At 37.0% G+C, this 23,596-nt stretch overlaps 1 protein-coding gene across 4 annotated transcripts; it reads left to right on the top strand.

The window, feature by feature from the left end:
• The first annotated feature begins 710 nt into the window (after window positions 1-710).
• Window positions 711-23,517, top strand: lingo4b (leucine rich repeat and Ig domain containing 4b). 4 transcript variants are annotated; one of them, XM_040030619.1, is made up of 3 exons: window positions 711-1,199; window positions 15,409-15,514; window positions 15,668-23,517. In XM_040030619.1, exon 3 carries the CDS (start codon window positions 15,680-15,682, stop codon window positions 17,492-17,494), a length of 1,815 nt encoding a protein of 604 aa, XP_039886553.1. In that variant the 5' UTR covers window positions 711-1,199; window positions 15,409-15,514; window positions 15,668-15,679; the 3' UTR covers window positions 17,495-23,517. The 4 variants fall into 4 exon arrangements, with proteins under 4 accessions (XP_039886553.1, XP_039886557.1, XP_039886554.1 ...); XM_040030623.1 differs by lacking the exon at window positions 711-1,199 and adding an exon at window positions 1,218-2,446; XM_040030620.1 differs by lacking the exon at window positions 711-1,199 and adding an exon at window positions 13,900-14,227.
• Window positions 23,518-23,596: the final 79 nt, after the last annotated feature.

Raw genomic sequence — 23,596 nt, 5'->3', positions numbered from 1 at the left:
TTTCAAATAACTGAACCTAAACAAATCTCCTTGAAATGAAAAGTGTTTACATTAGCCAAAATTCCAAATCCAATTTGTCCTCCAAGCCAACAATAAATACAGATATAGGTTAAACTGTACAGAGAGAGGTATATGCTTATATAGGTAATGTGCATTAATATCCATGTACCATGGTAGCACTGAAATATAGATATCAGCTTTGCATTGTGTTACACCCAAATTATTTAATTAAGAAAACACTTTGAAGTAGTTCAGTATGCATGCATAGTAGCTTCACTCTGCCAGGTCCTCGGGGATATTTTGTTGATTTGTCTGTAATGTTGAGACTAAAAAGGGTCTAAGTATAACCCAGCAGAACACCCTAACTTAATAAAAACATTCTGATAATCAATTTTAACCCATGACACTCTCAGAAGGCTAAAATTTCTCTATTACAGAAATGTGACTGCATTTTCTGTTTTCCTATCTTGTTTTTTATGTTCTTTTTAGCACTTCAGACTCATGACAAAACTTTGACCATGTAGATATGAGCAGGTACAAGTTTAGGATAAATGTAGTACTCTTGGTTTCAAGACTTAACTTATTTCGTTATTACATTGAGTTTCAATCTGAATCAGATGACCTCATATACAAAATATATCATTATAGTGATATATTAATTTCTATTTATAGATGTATTTTTGAGTCGTTGTTATAGACAGGGAGCAGTAGCGCACGTAAAAGGTTGAGGACTAATAGACTCATTCTTCGTTACGTGCGGATTTGCAGCTCCGACGCATGGCACCGCTCCAGCCTTAAATCTGTGTGACTTTTGCTCCGTGAGCTGAGCAGAGGGATGGAGATGCGGAGAGCGCAGCATCAGTAGTACCGCGGTTTGAGCGCAGGAGCTTCTCCACAGAATCAACCACTCACAACAACACAGACAGAGACACAGCCGACCTAAATTACTTTAGTAGCGCAATTATTGGAAAACTCCCGGAGGTATTCGGCAGTTGGAAAAGGAAATTAATGAAGAAGGAGGGCGAAGTAAATTGCGCGACTCTAGCGTGACAGATGTTGGAAAAGTCTGGCTGAATGTAGACCAACCGAAAAGGGAGAGGAGGGAGAGGAAAACCGTCCTTAACAGAGATGAGTACGCCTTTCTGTGGGAGATGGGCAGTGAGAGTTTAAGCGCTGAAGGCTTTAATGCGATGATTCAGGTGAGTTTCTTTATTTTCCTACAAACTACTTTGTAGGGTTCCATGAACCAGTCATAACAGAAATAGGCCACACTATATTTATTTAAAGCATGAGTTGAGCTTAGGTTTGGTCTTCATCTTAGGGTAGGTTACTCTAAAACGAGCCAGTGTTTACTTTATATTTTATTTTTTATGTGGAATCGCTAAAGTTCGCATTCTTACCACTAGTCGCAGTTCTGGGAGAACTTAAACAAAATTGAAAAAAAAAAAAAGAACCAAACATTTACATTATTTATGTATTTGTAGCCTACTCCGTGTTTCTATAACATTTAGTCCAAACCAAGTCTGTAGAATTGCAAAACAGATAGTAAAAATATCATAACAGTTATAATGTGAAGAACTTTTGTGCCATTTATTGTGAGTTGTCTGGAGATTGCCAGGGCTGAGTTTAAACACTGACCTATATTCATGCTATTATTCCTTTTTTTCCTGTATGCGTTTATTTCTTTTATTACTTGAAACCACAAAGAAAAACATACCTTTAATGTCACTTTAATGTTCAGCCAAGTTTTTTCTAGAGGTCTGCTTGTTTCTTGTTGTTGTTGTTTGTGTTGTGGAGTTAGAGTGTCCATGGGAACAGTAATCCTCAGGATAGTTTGTTCCATAAACCTAAAAAAGGGCCACAGCAGACTGTGTTTTAACAGCATTTAGGCAGGATTACTGACAGCTGTAACTGCAGCCTCATTTCCCCTGGGACAGTGCAAGTCCCTCCGTTTGTCTTTATGTTCTATACTACTTTGTAGTATACGCCACAGTATTTTCAGTACTGTCGCTGAAAGGTATGTTTGTCAGTTTGCTATTATTAAAGATATGATCATCACCTCACCTGTAGTCAGGATCCACATTTCAGTGAAGGTACAGATATGAACTCAGACCAGCAGCCAACTCTTTGTCCCCCCCTCCTGTCATAATGAGGACACACATCATATTGGTTGTGGCTCAGGAGGAGCAGATCACCATCAAGGGAGAACCAAGGATTTGACACTTGGGATTCTGCCAAATGGCAATTTAATCAGAGGGCATTTTATGCACAGGAAGTATGTCAGTCTCCTTGTTAGAAACTGATTTATCTGGACTGTTATATTGGGCAGCCACTCCAGACCTCAGTTGATTGGAGCCTTAGGCAAAGAAGTACAAGACAAGTTTTTAATTGTTTTTCACTTTTATTGCACAGCTTCAGTGGCAGATATATGCAGCTGGGTCTTGAGGTATGTTGGTTAGACAGTGAGTTTGCATGCTAATGTTGTGGTGAGTTTATACATTTATCTGTATTATTGCTTGCATGATATCATAAAGAATGAAATGTTTCTCCTTTGTTTTAATGTTAAAACAAAACTTTGATGATGAATATTAAGGGCTTTTTTGTACTGTGGGAAACTCAGAACCTTTGAATTTGAGTTTCAGATCCCACTTTAGGTCAAAGTAGGTAAAATTAAGTGGAGTATAATCAGCTTTGGTGTGCTTTCTATATGCTCCCAGGTAGAATCCAGACATTCATTTTATACCTGCCAAAGAAATGATCTTGAAGAGCTTGGCCAGATAAATAGTGTAGTTGGCTCTTTGGTGGAAAGAAATATCATCACCCCTTCAGTTATATATATATATATATATATGACTCACATGAAGACTGAAATTATTATAAATTTAAATTAAAACATACTTTCTCTTCAACTGTCAACACTGTCAACCATCCCACTTGTTTTCTGAGGTAGAGATTTTAGACAAGGTTTTGCTTAATTAGAGTGTGCTGTCTACATTATTAAAAAAAAACATGTTTAGCTGTTATTTGGCAGCTTGAACCTAAAACATTTGTGGAAATAAATATTCTGTAGAAAGAGAAAAAAATCTTTACAAAGAAAAAGCAAGCTGTTGTATAATATTAGGTTTGTATTAATCCTAACACACTGTTTGGGCCAAATTTGACACATTTTGACATAGTCAAAAAATAGTCTAATTGTTTACTGTCGTATTGCTCTTATACATTTTTTCTACATTTTCCTTGTTTTTGAGCAGATTTGACCCATATCTTTTTAGATGGATTTTAGATCCATCAGTGTGCGTCAAATCGAATAAATGATGGTTTTAGAGGATCTTTGAAACTGTAACACTGTATATTTTTATGCGACATTGGTGACAGAGGACAAGAGAGACCTTTACGCTGTAACAAGAGCATCACATCACCTATAGCCCTTTATTATTTCCTCACATATCGCACAGAGACAGGCACTGACTGATCATGGGGTAATCTGAAAAACAGTGAAACAGTAAAACAACATATATAGGAACAGAAATCATACAGAGGTCAGAGGGTGATTTGAGACATGGTGCCTTGACATGATATCTGGAATAGATAGATAGACAGACAGACTATTTAAAACTAATCTGTAGTTCAAAAACTCTTTTACGCATGTATTATGAGGGAATTCTTGGCCTTACATACTGTAAAGGCACAGATTAAATTGGGCACTTTTGTGAATTTTGATTTGATTTACTATATAGCACAACTTTTGCTCATGTATTTATGGAACTTGTGTTTTCCTAACTTGTATGGTTAATTACAAGCAAACTTTTCCGTTCAGCATCCGTGAAGACAGCTTAAAAAGAATACTTTACAATACTTCAAAATGACACACATTTCCATATAAACCCATCACATGAGGAAAAAAAGGAGACATGTAGGTGGGAGATTACTTCACTGCAGCTTTGACTTCTTTCCAACAGCAGCTTCTTAATACCAGGCTCCGCCAAAGAGCTGTCTGGGAGAAGGTATATTTTAGCCTGGAACAATGCATCCTCATTTCCCCAGCCGCAGTTTCAATCTTAACAGCTATGAGATTAACATCACAGTTCCATTTAGTACTTCTGCCCCCCCCCCCTTCCTTTTTGTGCAAAAGCTAAATCTCTTAATTTTCACATAAGGCCATGTGCGGTTTGCCTTTTCATCAGTCTTAACTTATCCTGGTTTTGGAGGGATTGCACATGAAAACGACTCGTGTACTGTATCCAGGGCAGAATCTGCACAGCACATTTGAACTCACAGTACACAACACTCACTATTCAGGCCACATAGTCATTTGAAGTCCTTTTGTAGATGAACAGAAACATCAGATGTTTACTGCCACTGGAGGAATGTAGTCAGGGCTTGAGTAAAGACTTGAAAGCCACTGGCCCATTGCTTGTGTTAGCAGCAGTCTTGTGTTGTTTGGCCATGAAAAAGAAAAAAAATATGTAATAGAGGATTTCTTTCATGCTACATGTTTTTCTAGGTTGTGTTTCCATTTTCATGATGCATGTGTCCTTTCCGGTTTATTCTATTATTTTATTCATCTGTAAGCCATTAACCCATTTCACATGTGAAGACTAACCCAACGTCCAACAAAGAGTAAAGCATAGGCACTTCCTAAGCTTTTCTATGGTAAGCGTCCAGGATTGTCTCCTTCAGGGTAAGATATTGTGAGGGCAAGGAAAGAGAAAATCAAAAGGTGCATGTTACAGTATGTTACTCTTATTCTGTTTGTGTATTTTTATGACTCTGATGTTTTTTTGATCTACTTAATTCTACTGGTTGTCAGTCAGTGAGTGTGCTTAATTTTATCATCAAGTAGTTGTTGAGTCATATACTGGGGCCATTCAAAGCACCTCACTTCAGAAAAAATAATGTATAGTGTGATGGTAACACAGTTGCTAGTTTAATTCCAGACAAGGACATAAATCCCCTTTGGGTGTTGCAGCAGGAAGGTCATCCAACCTAAAACTCTGCCAAATCAAACATGCAGAGCTGAAAGTTAGCATGCTTCAAACCATTGTTGTGGTTACTGGAAGCTCGATATGTCATAAACAGATTGAAACCACAGTAGGTCTCAAGCTTCTCGATCAAGCTGTGTTTTGTTGTCATTCACACAACTACTTTCATCAGTTTTTGTATGTATAACTGAGTGCAATTTCATGAATGTCTACAAGGACATGCTGTTCAAAAGCACTTCCTCATTTGTATTATTCATTGAATCAAGTCTACAAAGGCACACAGAAAACAGTCTGTGAAGAGATAAAGAGAATCCAGTTTGATGCAGTTAGTATAAATAAGGCTGTGACCTCAGGGCTTTTGCTCCTCCTTTTAGTGCAGACATTGTGAACACGTGTAAAGGGTTTAGGCTTTAGAATTTGGGCTACATTAAACATGAACTAGTTTTTCTGAAGCAAACTCAACTTCTTAGTAACCTACCCTATCTTTATTCGCTTTATCCGCTATTGAAAATATCACTTCCTGTCCACTAGGAAGATTTAAAAAAGCAAACGTCTTCAGGCCATCAACCGGGTCCTTTTTCTGACCCCATTTAGCCATAGTCATAAAGGCTGGACAATATTTGCTCTAGGTCAAAAAATAAACAAATAGAGAACTAGATGGAGTGGCCGATCAGAAATTTTCAAAGAAATAATTAAAAGTAATTAATACAGTATTGTGAACTGGAGTAGTCAAAAGTTTATGTCCTTCTTGTCACATTCATGGCTACTGCTGGGCCTCACATTGTAGTATTTCTTTCCATCTACATGGTGTAATTGATTGCTTCTCAATGTAAAAATATAAAACTATGTATATTAGACCTAAAATTTCCCTCTTTCAGAAAAAGAAAAAGCCGTATTATTTAATGTTGTTACTCCATCAAGACGTCTTCACTGTGTTTTGGTGGAAGATCTAATGACAGAGCGTGTTGTACGCTGTTCAAATCACCAAGCTCTTTAAAAGAATACTGTCTCGAATTTAGCAGTGCAGTTCTTATCAGAACTTTATCAGACAATTTGGGTCATTCCATCTCAAATCTATGTGGGTCTTCTACTCGACCATCTCCAGTTTGCATAAAAATGTTATGGTCCAAAGTTTTTTCTTCTCAGTCAATTTGTATTTTTTCTTACTTTTGTTCTCTTTGGACAGATTTAGGACAAAAATTATGCAGAAGTTGGATGGCAAAATTCTACCATGTTCATAAATATTCATTATGTCCAATTCGTCATTGACGATGATGAAGAGTCCCACTCAAGGCACTGACAATAAACCCCCATTTTATGAAATTAATAAGAAAGGGGACTTGACCAAGTTTTTTTTTCTTTCCCTTTTTTCTGGTGAGACTGGGACTAAGTCACTTTCTGAATAGCATTGATTTGTTTCCGTTTGCTTTTGTGTTGCTAAGACTGTCTAGGCAGGCTTGTGGTAGCAGCCTTGGCTGCTATCAGATTAGCATTAGCATTAGGTCTTCTAAAAGAGAAAAGCTCAACCTGCATAAAAGGGAAGATTATGGAGTTGGTGGATTTCTGTGAAGTAAAAGTTCATTCTGTCTTTGGTGTTTGTAGTGATTTTATAATTTGGCTTATTTTAGATTAAAAAAAATATTATATCGGGAAATGTGATCAGAAATGTCTTTTTAAGACATTTTTTAAGGACTTTTAAATTTCATTTGTTTTCTAGTTTTCAGTTCTCAATTTTCTCAATTTTGGCCTTTTAGCTATTTTACCTCTTAATTGTTTTCCTTTCCCAGATTCTTCTTGATCATTCTTTTCTCCTACTGTTACTTATTTCTACTATTTTCTCTTCCCTTGGTTCTTTTCAGTATTTCTTTATTTCATACTTTATATTTCTTCTTTTTACCTCACACATTAGTTTTCTCTTTAATGTGTAGCCTAATGTGTTAAAGTATTTTGTTGTTTTTTTTATAATTTTCTTTGCACGTTACTTTTGCTGGTAATCTTTAATTCATTGGAATTGTGTAGGATCCAGGTAGTTCTCCTGTCTTTTGTCTTTCATCACTATAGAAACATAATCTCTCAATAAGCAGTTTAAGACCCATTCTGCTGTTCTGATTGCAGCTATATTCTGCACTCGGTATGTAAGTTGTCCTGAATTATTGAGTTTTTTTATCTATGATCTGTTGCAGGTTAAGAGCCCTCAGCTCCCTATTAATGTGTGACCTCCCATTATCTCTTTGTTGTATAATGATGGATCCAGTGCATCATATCAGTTAGCTGAGATGACCTCATTTGTCACATCACATAGGGTGCTGCGCTGAATCTAATTCCCTTCCCTCATTTATTTGTGCTATTATTAATATTGCAGACGGTGCACTTTGCATGACGTTGCACAGAGTCTTAACTCTCTCCTTGTCGGAATGAGGAATTACAGCAAAGTGCTTTACCCAACACACAGTCTGGAACAAGGCTGATGTGAGTGAATCTGTCACTGTGACCCAGTTCCACCACACATTAAATTGGTAATCACACCAATATTCAATCACACCATACTTAATGTGTCTGTTCTTTGTTCTGTCTTTTTTTCTCTTGGCAAAATCAATGATAGTGACATGCATACACCAAGAGATAATAGAAACAGAAAAAAATACACAACTCTTGAAGACAGAGGCACAGAGACACACGCTAATTATTTATAACCAAGAGCTTTTAAAAATTTGGACACTGTTATGATGGGCGATAATGGAGTTTGTTCTTGAGAAAAATCTTTACCATGTTAAAATTAGCTTCATAAATCAATCAGTGATCTTTGGCAAACAATTTATACAGTCCTATTTGTCCCAAGCAAAAGCTTATAACCATACTGAGATACATTCTTCTTTATCTCAGTTGGACGTGTCAATTTCAAACATGCAACCAGGCAAGAACAATCCTCCTTTGCTATACTCATATATTCACAGGTCTTTGCTTTCCTCCCAGCATTTTAGAAGGTGATCAAATTAGAAATGTCTTGCATGTGCTCCACACAGTTTGTAAAATGTTGGCAATGAATGCAGAGATTGCGTAATGTAGACATGAATTATGTGAAGATTAGATTCTACCATCACAAACTGGATTACGTAACAACACCTGGCACCTGATATGTAACTGCCCATTATTGTTTCATTCATTAAAATTTGCACAACATATCTTAAGTCCCGCAAATTATATATATATCTATATATCTATATAGATATAGATAGATAGTAGCTACATGATTGTAGTATTAATAGTAATTTTAAACCTAAAGAACTGTGAGAAAATATGAACCATATTTCATTTTGCATCTGTTATGTATATCTTTAACATTTCCGTTGGAGCTGTTTATAAACCCACGTGTTGCTCTTCGACTCTCCGATAGGCTGCTAACTGCAGCCAATAAATAATCGTGTAAGGTTTCTCCTATTTGGACAGTATTCATAAACCAGTTGTGCGGCCAACAGCAACTTTAGTTTCTTTAGAAGATACACAATGCTGTTGAGTTTATATACAATTTACAAAGCTACTGAGCCAAGCTTGCTAATGTTTAGCTGATGTAAAATACATCCATTGGCATATATTTTATGGCCATTATAAGCTTGTTTGCGAGCATCATTATAAATACACAAAGACATTAAACAGAATTTTTTTATGGAGCACCAAATTTAAGTCTTTTAATATCAAACATCTTTTAAGCCTTTTTATAACTTTTTGTTTTTAAGACCAAGGAGAAAAAAGTAATAAAATGAAACATGTATGTACTTGAATAATACCGTACAAATTCATAGTATAGCGTGGCCTAGATGCAAGAACTCAGAGCGTTATGCTGTGTTAACATTATGCAATTTTGTGATGTCCTCGATGAATGATGACAATGTAAAAGAATAGTGTCAATATTGTGTTTGTGGCTCTGTTATACTGTAAGAAAGTTCAGTATTGGATGGCATAACTGTGTTGTACAGTACACAGTGCTTTACTTTAAATTCAGAACAGTAAGGCATGCTAATCTGTTTGCCCTATTTTAAAATGCATTGTGTTTTCATGTAACCTTTAGATAAAACACAAAGTTAGTGTACCTCAGGTTGTTTCGCAAAATGTTTCACAACATGAAAAAACATAACTTCACATTATATCAGATCCAATATCAATTTTAAAAAATTAGGGCATTACATGTAAGTCCTTTGCTAAGTATAACTGCTCTTCTTTCTCCCCATCTTGTCTTTCTTACATTTTTCTCAATGACGTTATCCTGTACTCTTTTCTGTCCTTGGAAAATGCATTAGTGTGCCTTCAGATAGCAGACACATTGTGTGACAAACTGCACACTGCACAAACAGTTAGTGACATTTTTTGAGCTTATAAAAATATTGCATTTGAAATTGCTTGCCACTTAAAAAATGTTTCTGCCTTTGTGCTAGCTTCTCTTCTGTAGGTGCTGAAGTATTACAACCACAACTTATAAATATCCAAAAAAAAAATCCAAAACCACAGTTCCAGATCATCCCTCTGCATTTTAACCCCTGAGTACAGCACTATAAATGATGCATAAATTATGTTTTTGCTTCTTTCATCTCTTTGTATACAAGTGATCAATTCACCTTGTCTTTTGCCTTTTATGTGTTATATATTTATTTGTTAAAAAATTCTCAGAGATTTCATTGGAGAAGAAAACTGAGTTAAATTTATACAGCACATTTAAAAGTAGAGTGTTTTGTATGCTCCAGTCGTATGACAGTATACAAACAAATAATGGAGGAAAGTGCGCTGCAATTCATTTCTTATCATCCAACAGTTTGTGTGCACTAAGCTTGATGTCTGGGAGTAGTGTATGACGTCTCACAGTGTCCATTTAATTTATAGGATTGCTAAAATCTCAGAGTGTAGGCGTATTTAGAATACTAAAGAATCCTGTCACCCAGCTAAAAACCTTTTTAATTTCCTCCTTCTCACTAAGAAGCATTAAGAAAAGAACATCCGTGTTCCAGAATAGCATCCTGAAACTTTACATCACTGTGAGACACTAAACTCAGTACAGCAGGCTAATCAGCAGGTTTAAACAACTGCACAATAAGGCACACAAAGGACTTCAACAAATGTTAATGCTTTTAAACTAGGCCTTTTTACCAAATTGCCTTTCGTTATATTTTGCAGGATAGATTTTGCAAGTTTATTAATTAAAATTAGCTCAGTTCAGAAGTTTAATAAAATAAATCTTGAGTTTTTTCACACTTGGGGCCATTTTTTCCATCAAGTGTGCAACGTGTTTCGGCTACAAGATTCTGCATTTTCTACATCTGAACACCAGATCGATAGATCTCTGCAATATTTTTAGTCCATCATACTCTTTGGCAACCTTGGGATCAAGATTTTTTATAAATTCAAATTATTTTGAATCTTTGTTTTTGTTGGTTTCAACAAGATTTCACTTATTAGCATAAGTTAGTGACCAAATGTGTGACCCTGCTCTCAATGGGGTAAAACTATAGTCGGTACTTTTGCAACAGTAGCTCCTTTAGTGATTCAGTTTTTCTCTGAGCTTTTACACTTGTATTTCAGATATTTTCTTTATAGATGTGCCTCCTGACATGAGCTTGTTTACAAAGACTTCCTCAGATACACCCAAAGGGGAAAGACCAGGAGACTTGTGTTTTCTTTCTATGCACTGAACAGCTGTTCTGCCAGTAAACCCTTTAATATTTGCTGCTTGCATGCAGGAGGTCTCAGGGGCCGTCACATTGTAGCAGGTGCCAGAAACCCTTAAAAAAAATGGAAACGCACAGCTCCACCATCTCCCCCGTCAAACGTGCTTTTAACAACTTGAGTGCGCACACCCACACAGAGAAGACACAAATTCATGCTCTGTGATCCCTGCACTGTTGTTCTGTTCCAGTCTTTTTAATTGGGGATTTGAGCCAGGCTCTTGTCTTTCTCACTGTGACAAGCTAAAAATAGCCCTTTGACAAGTGTCAGAAAACTCAACCGGGCTCAGACTGTGCATTCTGTGTCAGATGGGGCTGCTTGGCGCAGGGATTCAAGCTTGGGGCATCCAAATTCAGTGGAGTGGATACTGCCAAACTGTCATCCTGTGGCCCATGTGAGCTCATGTTCCTGTTCCATGCACCTGTTGCTAAAAGAACTTTTCTTTTCATCTCAGTAATTGGATTCTGTCTGTCACAATTCTTCACATTTTGCTTGAAGTCCTTTGGTGACAAAGCGATCGAATATTAAAGAACTCAGCTAAGGTGGAACTTTAAAGGGCTGAGTTTCAGAAAGACGTCCCTTAAAGCTAATGAAACCACAGTGCAGGCTACAAGAGGAGTTCAGGTTAATTGCGAGTCATTGCCTCTTTCTTCCTCGTGGCAGTGTTTTAGCAAAGTAATGATGCAAATTGCTTTTCAGTGAGTAAATACATGGATTATGTTAGGTTTGATGAATAAGAGGAACAGCAAAAATGTCTCATTTAAGCTGTGTTTCACATTTCTGGCATCAGCATAAACAAACAACATCCATACTCATGAAGCCATCTCAGTAACTTTAGTAGTCACAGCAATCATTAATGGTATGATACTTTTAATTTAAATCATTATAATCTTAATTCCTGCGGAAGAACACAGCAACTTCGGACAGTGAAGAAATGACTGAACCTGCAGCAACACTAGGGCAAAGAAGAAAGTCCAAATGTTAACATGGGTTGGAAACTAAACACAGACTGATGTAAGGTGATAAGAGCCCGAGCTGAGAGGCTTGATGAGTTATGTCTGATGAAAGAACAGAGGAAGGGGAAAACTGAACAGAGTATGGAAGGTGAATTATGTCGAACAATTATGCGACAGTTGGAGCCCATCCAAAATACTCTGCCAAAGAATTGTCTGATGAGATGTTACATCACTGATATTGTTTGCATTTTGGCAATGTGAGGGGTTATTAGGTAAGAGCTGGCATCTTCTTGGCTTTAGGAGAGTGGATATTTTTGACTCATGCATAAAAAGGTTTTTGCAGGGTCATCAAATGGCAGCTTCATATTGGTCAATCAGAGTCTGCAGTATCTTGCCAGACTCTAGCAACATAAGCAAATCCCAGGAACTGGATGGAACAAGTTCTCACAGTGATCAAACGGCATGCTTACTAAACAGAATTAAACTGAAATGAACCTGAAGTGACTTCTTAGAAATGACTGCAGGGTATTTCTAAGAAAAATATATAATAAAGAAATACAAATATACATATATAATTGAATTAACCAGAAATAATAAAACACTTAGAAAGACTGAAAAGAAATACAGGAAACGGTTTTATTATTAACAACTCACTGTGATTCAAAAATGAAACAAAATATAATAAAAATAAGTTATTTGCAGAGTGTGATTTTCAATAAATGATTTTTTAAATCTATTAAAATAAGTTGGTAGCTTGTTTTGGAAAAAAATGTATCCATGAAAATAACTGCAACTATAGTAGGCAAGACTATTAAACCTGTTTTTGTATTCCCAAAGGTAACCACAGATTTGTATTTATTTATTTTATTAAATGGATTAATTTAACCCATAGTCTCCTCATCTTCAGTCTTCTTTTCTAATTTCCCCCTGTAGGAGGTCTTCTGCAGTGTGTTGACCCTCGTTTGCCTGCATAACTGCAAACAGTACTGTAGTAAAATATGATGATCTGCTAAACTCTTTTCATCTTCATCTCGTTCAGTTAGCTGTGTAGCTTTGGGACTGTAATAACCTATTGTTTCTTAGTGGCATACTGTAAAGCCACACATGGATCAAGGTAGATTTGGAACACAACCAGAATATCCCCCCATGCATGCAGCAGCAGCTGTACTGTCAAAGAAGCCCAGTCACTGACAGGGAAAGTCATTTGCACAAAAAACAAAATTGAAAGTTGCAGCACTAAGAAATGCTAAGGTAATATTTAAAAAAATAGATACCTCTGTATCTATTCAAATTTTTAAAAACAGTAAAGCTTTTAGTATTTTTATTTTTGTGTATTTGTGTTTATCTTGACAGCTTAGTGTCTTAAACCAATATAAAACCATGCTGTAGTCGATTACTGTGCATGTGTGAGCAACTACAGAGTAACACATATTTAAATGCAGGGAGTTCTCCTGGAAATACAGATATAATATCTGATTTATTTTCATTTGTGAAGGTTACAAAATTTAAGGGGGTCCTCAGTTCCCCATTTGTGCCAGTCTTTGACAAATGCACTGACAGCTTTTTGTGTATGTTTTTCATTCTAATGAGAAATTGAAACAACAAGTGTTTCAGTATGATAGAAAATAGTTAAAACAATTAACACTGTAACATGACACTCATGTGACCACAATCCACACAGGGTGAGAAATAACAAATTCATTTATTTCCCACTTTCTAATTTGATGGATGGGTCAGTCCTGGGTATAACTCTGGAGTCGTGACCTTTGGCTGGATTGTATCTTTATGGTGTGCAGATAGACACAGGGGAGGTGTGAAACCAATTGCTGATTGGCTGGAAGGTCTCGGCAACTGACAGGGTACAGGCCTGGGATATCTCCCAGCTGTCAGTCTCTGTCTCTCACAACTTAGCTCAGGGGAGGGGGGGTATCAGCATATTTAACTTGTGAACCCCATCAATGGACAAAGTAAACCAATACAGTTTTGTAAAATACTATATTTGCTACTCATGGTCCATTTCTTTAGGTTGTTTTTTTTTTTTTTACAGTTTTTAAAGAATATAAATTTAATACCATGTTATGTATTTTTTGCCATTTTTAATAGTTATTTGAAGAACTTGAGCTTGAGATCACATATACTACATAAAATTAGCATAAGAATTAGCCTGCAGAAACAAAATAATAATAATAATAATAATAATAGTTCACAAACACCAGAAATAAAACGTAGCATTTTACAGCCGATTTGACTTTAGCTGTGGTCAGTAAAAACTGGGAAATCACCAACTATGCCTGGCTGAGGTCCAACATTTATTGGTATCTTTCTTGTGTGACTGCACTCTAATATATTGGTCTAAAAGGAGCCCTGTGAGTCTAAGAGCACAAGTGTTGGGTTTGTGAGTCAGCGCTCCCAGCCTGCCAGTATAAGAGCTGTTTGCATGAAGAACAAGGATGAGACAAAGACTGTAGAGCTCTGGGACTGTTGGCAACTCAGGCACTCAGAGGAGAGGCTGCAGCGAGGGTGGGTCCACACTCTGGAAACTGTTTGATGGTGAAGAGTAAGCTGCAGCTGCTGCAGGTCAGACACAGTTTGGCTTTGGTATTTGGAGGATTATTTTTGTATTGTATCTTTTTTTTTTATATGAAAGGAAATATCCTGTGTGAGAGCAGTTCAACTTCTGGACTTGGAGGTTTTCATGCAGCTGTGGAAAAGTGTTAAGAATTAAGATTTGTTTCTTTTAACGTCTGTTAGGTAAGATTTGTTCTTCATATTTTAGCAGGTCTTAGTGGTAGTTGTTGGAGAAGGGATGCATAATTTATATTAGATTCTACATTCATCATTTTTCTTAAATTCAACTGACAAGCCAGACAGCAGCATTATGTAATTTACTGATATTTCACTTTGCAGCATTTTACAGACAGCAGGGCTCTTTTTTGACTCTGTTCCCTAAAGTTTGGAGGTTGCTTTTACTTATCACTCAGTTTCTTCACTGATTATTTTAGAATATGTTCATACAAGATTTATGCTGTTATATTTTCCTACTTAATTTGTACCAACAGTGGAGGCTGCTTTGTGTTATCATGTCTTCTAAACATCTATATGAAAATATGTTTATCATTATAGTGCTTTACTCTAAAGCAACACCGTAGAGCAAATTAAGGTACAATTTAAACAAAAGATATTTGTGCACAAGTCTTGATGGATTCAATAGCTCTAACACTGACTGCATTAATATTCTGTTCATAGTTGTGAGTAATTAGAACAGATTGGCTATAAAAATAGGCACTTTCTGTTGTTCACTTCCTTATGTAAAAATGCTGTTGCAATGCACCTACTGACAAGCAGAATTAATTATGCAATATACTGATTGCAGGACTCAAAATTCACACAATCTTGAATTCTTGATTTCTTTCACTTTGGCAGTGATTGGTTTAACACACTGGTCAAATGGTTGTCTTCCCCTCATGTGAGGTGCACACTGGTGCCTCAGACACTATTCTGTGTGTTGCCAGATGCTACAAAATGAATCATTTAACTCACAGGACTGGGTTGCCTTCTGAGAAAGCTGTGTTTGTGGTGGTTTTTAATCCATTTGGTTTGTCCTGCTAGGAACACTAAGCTGATTAAATGGATGGGGTTAACAGATCTTACAACTAATAAATGTTGAAACTTACTCAGCCTTACAACTCAGCCTGTTGTGGAGTTGCCATTTTTTCACTTAGTTAACCTTGGTTTTTCTGATTTTCTTTTATCCTCAGGTGACACAAAAGGGCATGTTGTTGACAGAAAATCATCAGTGGACTTAAGCTTGACTCCAACTTGACTGCCACTGGTTATGAAAATCTGCACTTCAAAACTAAAACGGTATGTTTTGATTAAATTGTAAGCTTGTGAGGGCAGTGAATTCAATACAAATACATTTTGCTTACACTCTGTCTTAGAAATATTAAGCTCCTATAGAGAAAAACATCTTTATAAATGTTTTTAAAAAAGGTAATTATGTGCATCTCTTTTCAGGCCGGGCGTAAGATGTTTGTGGAGTCAGTCGTCCGATGGGGCTTGTGGAGCATCCTGCTCCAGTTTGGACTGGGCGTATCTGCAGGAGGCTGTACTCCAGGCTGTCTGTGTCGACCTGAGCCCAAAGAAGTGATCTGCTCTGGAAAACACTTAAATTCAGTGCCAGGGGCCTTGCCCAGTGATGCCAGACGTTTGGATTTATCCCGCAACAGGATTAAGACTGTGGGACGCCGCCAATTTTCTGGCCTTGTGAAACTTCAAGAGTTGGACCTCAGTGATAATATAATCTCCATGATTGAGGTAGAGGCTTTCCTGGGCCTACAGAATCTCAGGACACTTCGGCTTAAGAATAACCGCCTCAAGATCATCCCAGTTGGGGTGTTTTCTGGCCTGTCCAGTCTGAATTTTCTGGATTTGAGCCAAAATGAGATTTTGGTCTTTCTGGACTATACCTTTAAAGAAATGGTAAATCTGCAGACACTGGAAGCTAGTGAAAATGACTTGGTCTTCATCTCCCAGCGTGCTTTCTTTGGTCTGCAGAATCTACAGGAGCTCAACTTAGACCGTAGCAACCTGACCTCAATTCCCACTGAGGCATTGTCCCAGCTCCAGAGCCTGACACGTCTACGTATGCTACGCCTCACCATTTCTACACTTCCCAACAATGCTTTCCGTAAACTGCAACACCTGCGCAGCCTCCTGATCACAAACTGGCCAGCACTGGACACTATAGCTGGCAACAGCCTAATTGGTCTAAATTTGACCTCGCTTGTTATCAGTAGCTGTAACCTAAGTGCAGTTCCTTATTCTGCACTTCGTCACCTGGTGTATCTGCGCTTCCTGGACCTGTCCTATAACCCCATCACTGTTATCCAAGGTAACCTGCTTGGGGATCTCTTGAGACTTCAGGAGTTACACTTAGCAGGTGGCAGCCTACTACGAATAGAGCCGGGAGCCTTCAGGGGACTAGCCTATTTTCGCATGCTTAATGTGACATCCAATCAGCTCACTACTTTGGAAGAGAGCGCCTTCCATTCTGTTGGGAACCTTCAGGTGCTGCGGTTAGATGGGAATCCCCTAGCATGTGACTGCCGGCTTCTCTGGGTGTTTCGTCGCAGAGTGCGCTTGAACTTCGATGGACATCAGCCCACTTGCTCCTCTCCTGATACAGTAAGACAGCGTGAATTCAAAGACTTCTTAGAGAAGGAACTTCCAAGGGTTTTTACCTGCCGCCCTGCTCGCATCATGCACCGTAGGCCGCAAGAGGAAAGAGTAGAGGAGGGCACTACTGTTCTCTTTTCCTGCAAGGCTGATGGGGATCCATCACCATCTATCACCTGGATCTCATCCCATAAAAATGTGATTTCTCCAACAGGAAGAATCAGAGTTTTACCAAATGGAACTTTAGAAGTGCGTTTTGCCCAAGTTCAGGATAGTGGCACGTATCAGTGCCTGGCAAGTAATGCAGCTGGCAATGACAGTCTGACTGTCAGCTTGTATGTGAAGGGGCTCCCACGCAACCGAAACATGTCTTTCGTCACAGAGGAGGGCTTGGTAGAACCTTCAAATACCCAAGCTGCAAACTCCTCAGCTCAAATGGCTAAGCCATACCCATTCGATGCAAAGACCTTGATCATTGCAACCACCATGGGCTTCCTGTCGTTCCTTAGCTCAGTTGCCATCTGTTTTGTCTTCATGTTTTTCTGGAGCCAGAGCAAAGGTCAAATTAAACACACTGCAACTATTGACTTTGTTCCTCGGTCTTCCATGGGTGGAGGGGGAGGGGATGGAGGTGATGGTGGCAGGTTTACCATGAAACTCATTTAAAGCTGAGTTAGAATTAAAAGGAGCGTTCATATAGAATTTGAGTCCTTCTGTATCACTGGTGATTTCCACTGAGACACTCAAAAACCAACACTACTATTTAAACACCCCCTAAGAAGGCAAATCGGAGCCAGTGTGATGCACTTGTGCCAGTCCTCTTCTAATTTTAGAGTTGAAAGTTCCATCTCAGCACCAACATGGCTGTGTTATCTAACTAATGAATATCTTATGATCCAGGGATGGGATAATGTTAGCAGATTGTAGGTGGAGCTGTCTGCTGGTTGCTGTGCATTTATTTTCAAAGACTTGTACTTGGAAAAAGCAATTCCTTTTTTTCTTTTTTGAAGCATGTATTTACTAAACAGTTATAAATCTCATAGGTTTATGTAGTGACTGAGACCACAGTTAGAATTTCACAACTATCATATTTAAAAAGTACCAGGTGCTTGTTTAATCATCTTTATTGTACTAATGTGCTAACTTTTGTTTTCTTTTGCCAACACAATATAAGCCAAGCTAATTCTGGTTAATTCTGCTTAACAATTGAGGTAAAAGACTGTCAATTCAGCATTGGTTGTAAGACTTTAACATGTACATATATAGCCATAAAGCTTTTGATACATGCAATAAATTATTGGAGTAGAGTAGCCAAATAATTTCTTATTCTTAATTCAATTGTTACATTTTGGACATTAGAACTTTTTAGAACGTTTCAAGGTTGCTGCTTTGGAATTGATAGTTAACCCTAATGTACATAGGAATGTATCCTTTCCCTTTTCAAACAACACATTTTTCAGGTCTGTCAGTCTTTTTACAGATGTAGTTAGCATGTGATTGCATTTGATGAATCTTTGTTCAATCAAAAATTGCATTGATTTTGCTTTTTATATAAATATATACAGCAGGAAAAAAGTTAGCTTTTTTTATATATATATTTCTTTTGTAGCCATCCCACCCCACCCTCACCCCTTAAAGACACACACACACACAAGCTAAAAAAACATGTGCCTCAGTAACATTCTCACCATTGACAGAGAGAATGCTCACCTGATCATTTTCATCTTGTAAATATTTAGGTCAAGGGCGTTTGTGTGTGCACTGTTCATTCTGTCATTTTATCTAGTTCTGCGGATTAGTGTCACTCAAATAATGCACTCTTTTTGTGTGTAAACTGAACCGTGTAGATGCACTACGCACAAAGCTTTATTATGCCATGAGAGAAGGATGTAGGTCTAAGGATGCAGCATCCACATGTTTGTCTATTATTTGATATCTTGTAAAAACGACTTTTCAGTGATATGTCATTAAAAGCCTACATTTAATTCTGGTGTGTATCCATGTACGATGATTTATTTGCAATGTTATTGAATTAGAGTGTTAAAAAAGCATCTTATATCTGCCAGCAGATCTTTACCTGAAATTATTCTATTGTTGAAAAAATTGGCAGCTTTTAGCTTTTTTTTACATAACGAAAGCGGTAAGTCTATTGTGAGAAATGGGTGTTTCAGTTTGATACAAAACGTAGCCTTGTTGCCTCACTGTAAGACCGCAAAGCTACAGCTGGCACTCAGCCACACAGATGTACATTTGTCTTTTTCTTTTCTGTGAAGTTGAAGGATCATGTGTACAGAAGAATGCTGGTATGACTGCCTTTTATTTATTTATTTATTTTACATTTTTTTTCCAGAGCCCCGTGTACCACATACAAAATTACAAATAATCTATTTAGTTAGACATTTACTGTCTTTTTCCTTCCTCCTTACCTGCATACATATCTTTTAATGCTGACTCTCTGTTCACAACACAATATTGTCCCTGAGTGTGAGATAAATGTTAAATAATGAACCCTCGTTTCACCTTAGCACTCTTCAGAGACTTGCAGTAAATTCACTGGACAGAAAATAATTTTGTTTGTCTAATGCAGTTGCCCAGAATAACCCAGAAAAATGGAGGACAAAAAATGATAATCACGTGTATGAGCAGAGATTTAAACCCTTTTGGATTACCTCTGCATGTCTCAATCTGTTATATAGGTCTGTCTGGCGGGTGCTATCCTCCAGCCCAGCTTGGCCCGTCATATTATCTATTTTAATACAACTATGTGCTCCCATTGGACAGAAAGCCAAAAAGGCAGATTAAAGTGGTGTTTATAAGTCACTCCCCTCATGACTGGCATGCTCACACCACTGAGAACACCGTGGTCTTTGCTCTTAGTTCGTTTCAGACTCCTCTATTTTTAATGTAACTATGGAAACATTTCTTTACAACATAAGGTGCATTTTAAATTTATGACGTTGGTATTTATTTGACACTACCCTTAGTGACACGGGAATAGGCTTAACACCCAGACCATCTAAACTACAACCAACTAACAAAAGTCTCAAAGCAGAGTACTGTTTTTTTTTTTTTATTATTGTTCTTTATTTTTATCTTCAAAGAGTGAAAAGTCAAGCTCCATTAATTTAGAAAACACTTTTATCATGATGTTTTGTTGGGGCTGATATTCTTAACTATTTCAGTCTTGATTTAAAATTGGCTTTGTAGCCTTAACTGCTGTAATTTTCTCGTTTTATCAGGTGTGACTCAGTTTCAATTGTCCTAGTGTGGACATAAACAGTCTCTGCAGCCCTTTAGATAAAAGACCCTCAGAAAAGAAAAGAAAGAGAAAGAAAGAAAAGACCTCACTGGCAGTATTACTCTAACTAAATTGAACATGATGCTACATTTTCAAACAGAAAAAGGTGGCTTAAGACAGATAGCAGGCTTTTTTGATATGAGTGAATTTCTAATATGATTACTCCTTATGATGATTGCATACTAGAAAAAATAGTAAAACTACATTGTATAACAAAATGCTGTTACCACAACCAGATATTTTACTGCAAGATTTGCTATTTCATTAGAAAATGAACAACAAAGCTTTATATGTAATACTGACATGCTCAATGTGAATATTTTTTCAGGCTTTCTACACACGTTTCTTTAAAGAACTGTTAAAACATTGAGTGAGTAGCAGTCAAAAGGCAGGCATCAGCTCTGTTTATTGATGTTTTGTCCATGTAACTCATAGCTTTTTTATGCTGCTGAAGTAAATTACTGTGCTGACTGTTTAGTCACAATTACTGACTCTGTTTGATCACTAAACTCTTAGATGTTCTTTTATTTTATGTTCTATCCTGGTCTTGTCCCAGCGCAACACAGTTGAAAAATGTTGGTGGCACTATGAAAATAAAGTCAAGTGAGGGAATCACCAAAGCTTTCAGGCCTAATCCTCTTTAGGGCATCAAGACTTGTACCAAATCTCATCACAATCCATTCAATATTTTAGATTTCTCGCCACACTGGACTGACTGACATTACTGTGCTGTGGTGTGCAGGATTTTTATTTCACCTGCTCAAAGAACTAATGAGCAATGGTATCAGTAATAATACATTACAGAATTTTATGTCACTTTATTACTGTGATATGAAATAACCAAACAAGACTGAAAGTATTCAGTATTGCCTGTTTCCACTGTTATTCTGCAGTTACTCCTACTGTAGAATAGAATAACAAGCATACTGTTATTTACCTCACTAATCTTTAAGTGTTTCGTAACACTCTCTAAATAACCATTTTGCATCATTTAGCTTGAGAACCTTTGAACTAAAAGGGAAGAATTAAATTAATTACAAAGACGACATAGGCACATGCACATACTCACACAAGGTATTTGCTAATTTACATGAAACTTTAAGTTTTTCAAATCAAGTTTTAATATGCTTACTTTTAAAGCCCGATCATTATACCTATGTAAACAAGTGCTTAACTAGATTCATTTTAGTTGGTGAGTTTTATTTAATGGTAATAAAATATCTTTCAATAATTTTCATTTTATTTTAATTAAAAAAGATTTTAAATAATTAATAAGTTATTAAAATGTCACAGTCAGAAATCATTGTTATTTGCCACGACTACAAACTGTGTTGTTAACTGGTTGCTTCACACATTAATGGACTGGGACCCTTTGATGCAGATGGCAGTGTTTGAAATATCTATGTGACACTTTTAGGCTTGTTGTCTGTCCAACTATGGAGAAAACAAAATGAGCAAGCAAATTAATCATAATATCTGTTAAAGGTTAATTCATTATCATTAAATATCAGATTTATCTTGCTTTTGTAAATTGTGTTAACTGTAAACTGCAATTTGACAGAAAGGCGGTCTTAAAACTGACAGGACAGCCTTGTTGTAATCCTTAGTTTTAAGTAATTCCCAAAAGGTTGATTCTGTTCAGCGTTTTCAATGAGAGAAACGTTTCCTCACTGTTCCAAGTGACTTCTTCAGTATTAGCTTGAATTAATGAAACCAAGACTAAAAACCCTGCTTTTGGCGCCATCTGGAGGTTGAACATTATACACCAAATAAACGAGCACATGCATTATTTCATTGTTAAGCGAGGAGATTTGTTTAACAAACACATAAGGGTTTATTTACAGCTGAAGTTGTGTTAAATTGCTATTTGATCAATAAGGAGTGAAAGCATAAAGAGTGGAAAACCAGTTAGCTAACTGTAATCTAGTTACAGTGCATTACTGATACCAAAGCGGAACGCATACCCCAAACAGACATTTTTTTTCCTCCATGTCATACATGAATTGAGCCTCTGGATTTGCAAATATGTCTAGATTTGAATTGGTTTGTGGCATTTTCATGCAAAGTAAGATGATGTTGCCTAATTTGTATTATTTAGTTAAAGACTTCTTCCATGAATCCAGATCAAGACTGAGATCTGGATCAATTCCATTAAGTAATTACTTTGAGCTTGGGCCAAGCCCTACCTTTAGTAAATATTTCATGCAAATTTAACCTTAACTATTAACCTTAATCTTACAAAAATTGCTGGTGGATCCATTAAGGATAATAATAAGTAAACATACAGACCAAACACAGTACCGTACAATGCAAAATATGTTGCCATTTGATGGTAAGCTGTTGTGGCCTGAGTGTCCTAAGTTGTGTATGCTGTGTACAGTCTATCTGAAATCTCCATATGCTTTTAATAACCATAAACATAAAAATAATAAATAAGTAAATAATCCACATATGGATCAGAATATACCCCCCCCTGTGCCCCTGTGTGAATTCAATAAAAAAAAAAAAGCCAATTATGAATGAGTGTGTAGTTGATCTTCCATTAACAAGTGAGGGTGACTCTCTGACTAAGCTCAAAGGCCTTGATTATAAGGGGTTACACAAGGAGACAGTAAAGGCCTTTGAAAGAAGTTAAAAATGGTAAATTGCCCCCCTAGTGGGCAGGATTTCAGAGGCTTGTTTCTTCCAGGATCCACCTGTGTGCCTCATAGCGTGCTTTCTCAGTGAGGGAAACACAGGAATGCCTCTAATTTGTTTCTCAATGTGCTATCCTGCTGATTTCCCCCCAAGGAGCTCACTGCTCATAGAAATTTCTCACAGAAGCCCAGATGAAGGTTTAGATAGTGCCTACAGAGAACGATTTTATGAAAATGGAAGCATCTGTTTAGTTGCCTACACTAAGAGGCATTCACCATTAAGAGTGGTTCAGTTTTTCAAATTTGAGTCAATTAACTTCCGTAATGCAAGCGCAGCAGAGTAAACCTGCTGATTCATTCTTATTCAGGCACTCAGGCAATTTATGGAGACATATTGATTAGATATTACAGTGAGGAAGTTGCTGAAATATCATCATTGGTTGATGGTAAAACTTGATATTTTTTCTGTTAAACTTCCAATCCCAGACATTTGGGGTCTCTTTGATGGTTGCTAAGGGTTTCTGGGTATCTTGGGTAAAATATATCAATAGGCTTTTAAAGAAAACTCATTAAGTGAAAATGCTGACTCTTTTGCAGAATTATCAACCTCAAGGAAACCCTCTGCAGACATGTAATGATCATGTTACAATGCCTATAGGTGCATAATAGACTGGAATTAAAATTAGGTTGCTTATGATTTGAATTTGAATTTGAATTTGATTAAGGACGTTTGAATAATTTAGTTTGCCATATATTTAATTGGCATTAGAACATTTCCAAGGCTGTACGATGACACAAATGTGCATTATACCTTTAAGAGATACCGTGTACGAT

This window comes from Simochromis diagramma, unplaced genomic scaffold, assembly GCF_900408965.1.
Source record: "Simochromis diagramma unplaced genomic scaffold, fSimDia1.1 OVJJ01000361.1, whole genome shotgun sequence".
NCBI classification, from domain to species: Eukaryota; Metazoa; Chordata; class Actinopteri; order Cichliformes; family Cichlidae; genus Simochromis; species Simochromis diagramma.
This window is presented reverse-complemented; position numbering and strand designations above follow the sequence as displayed.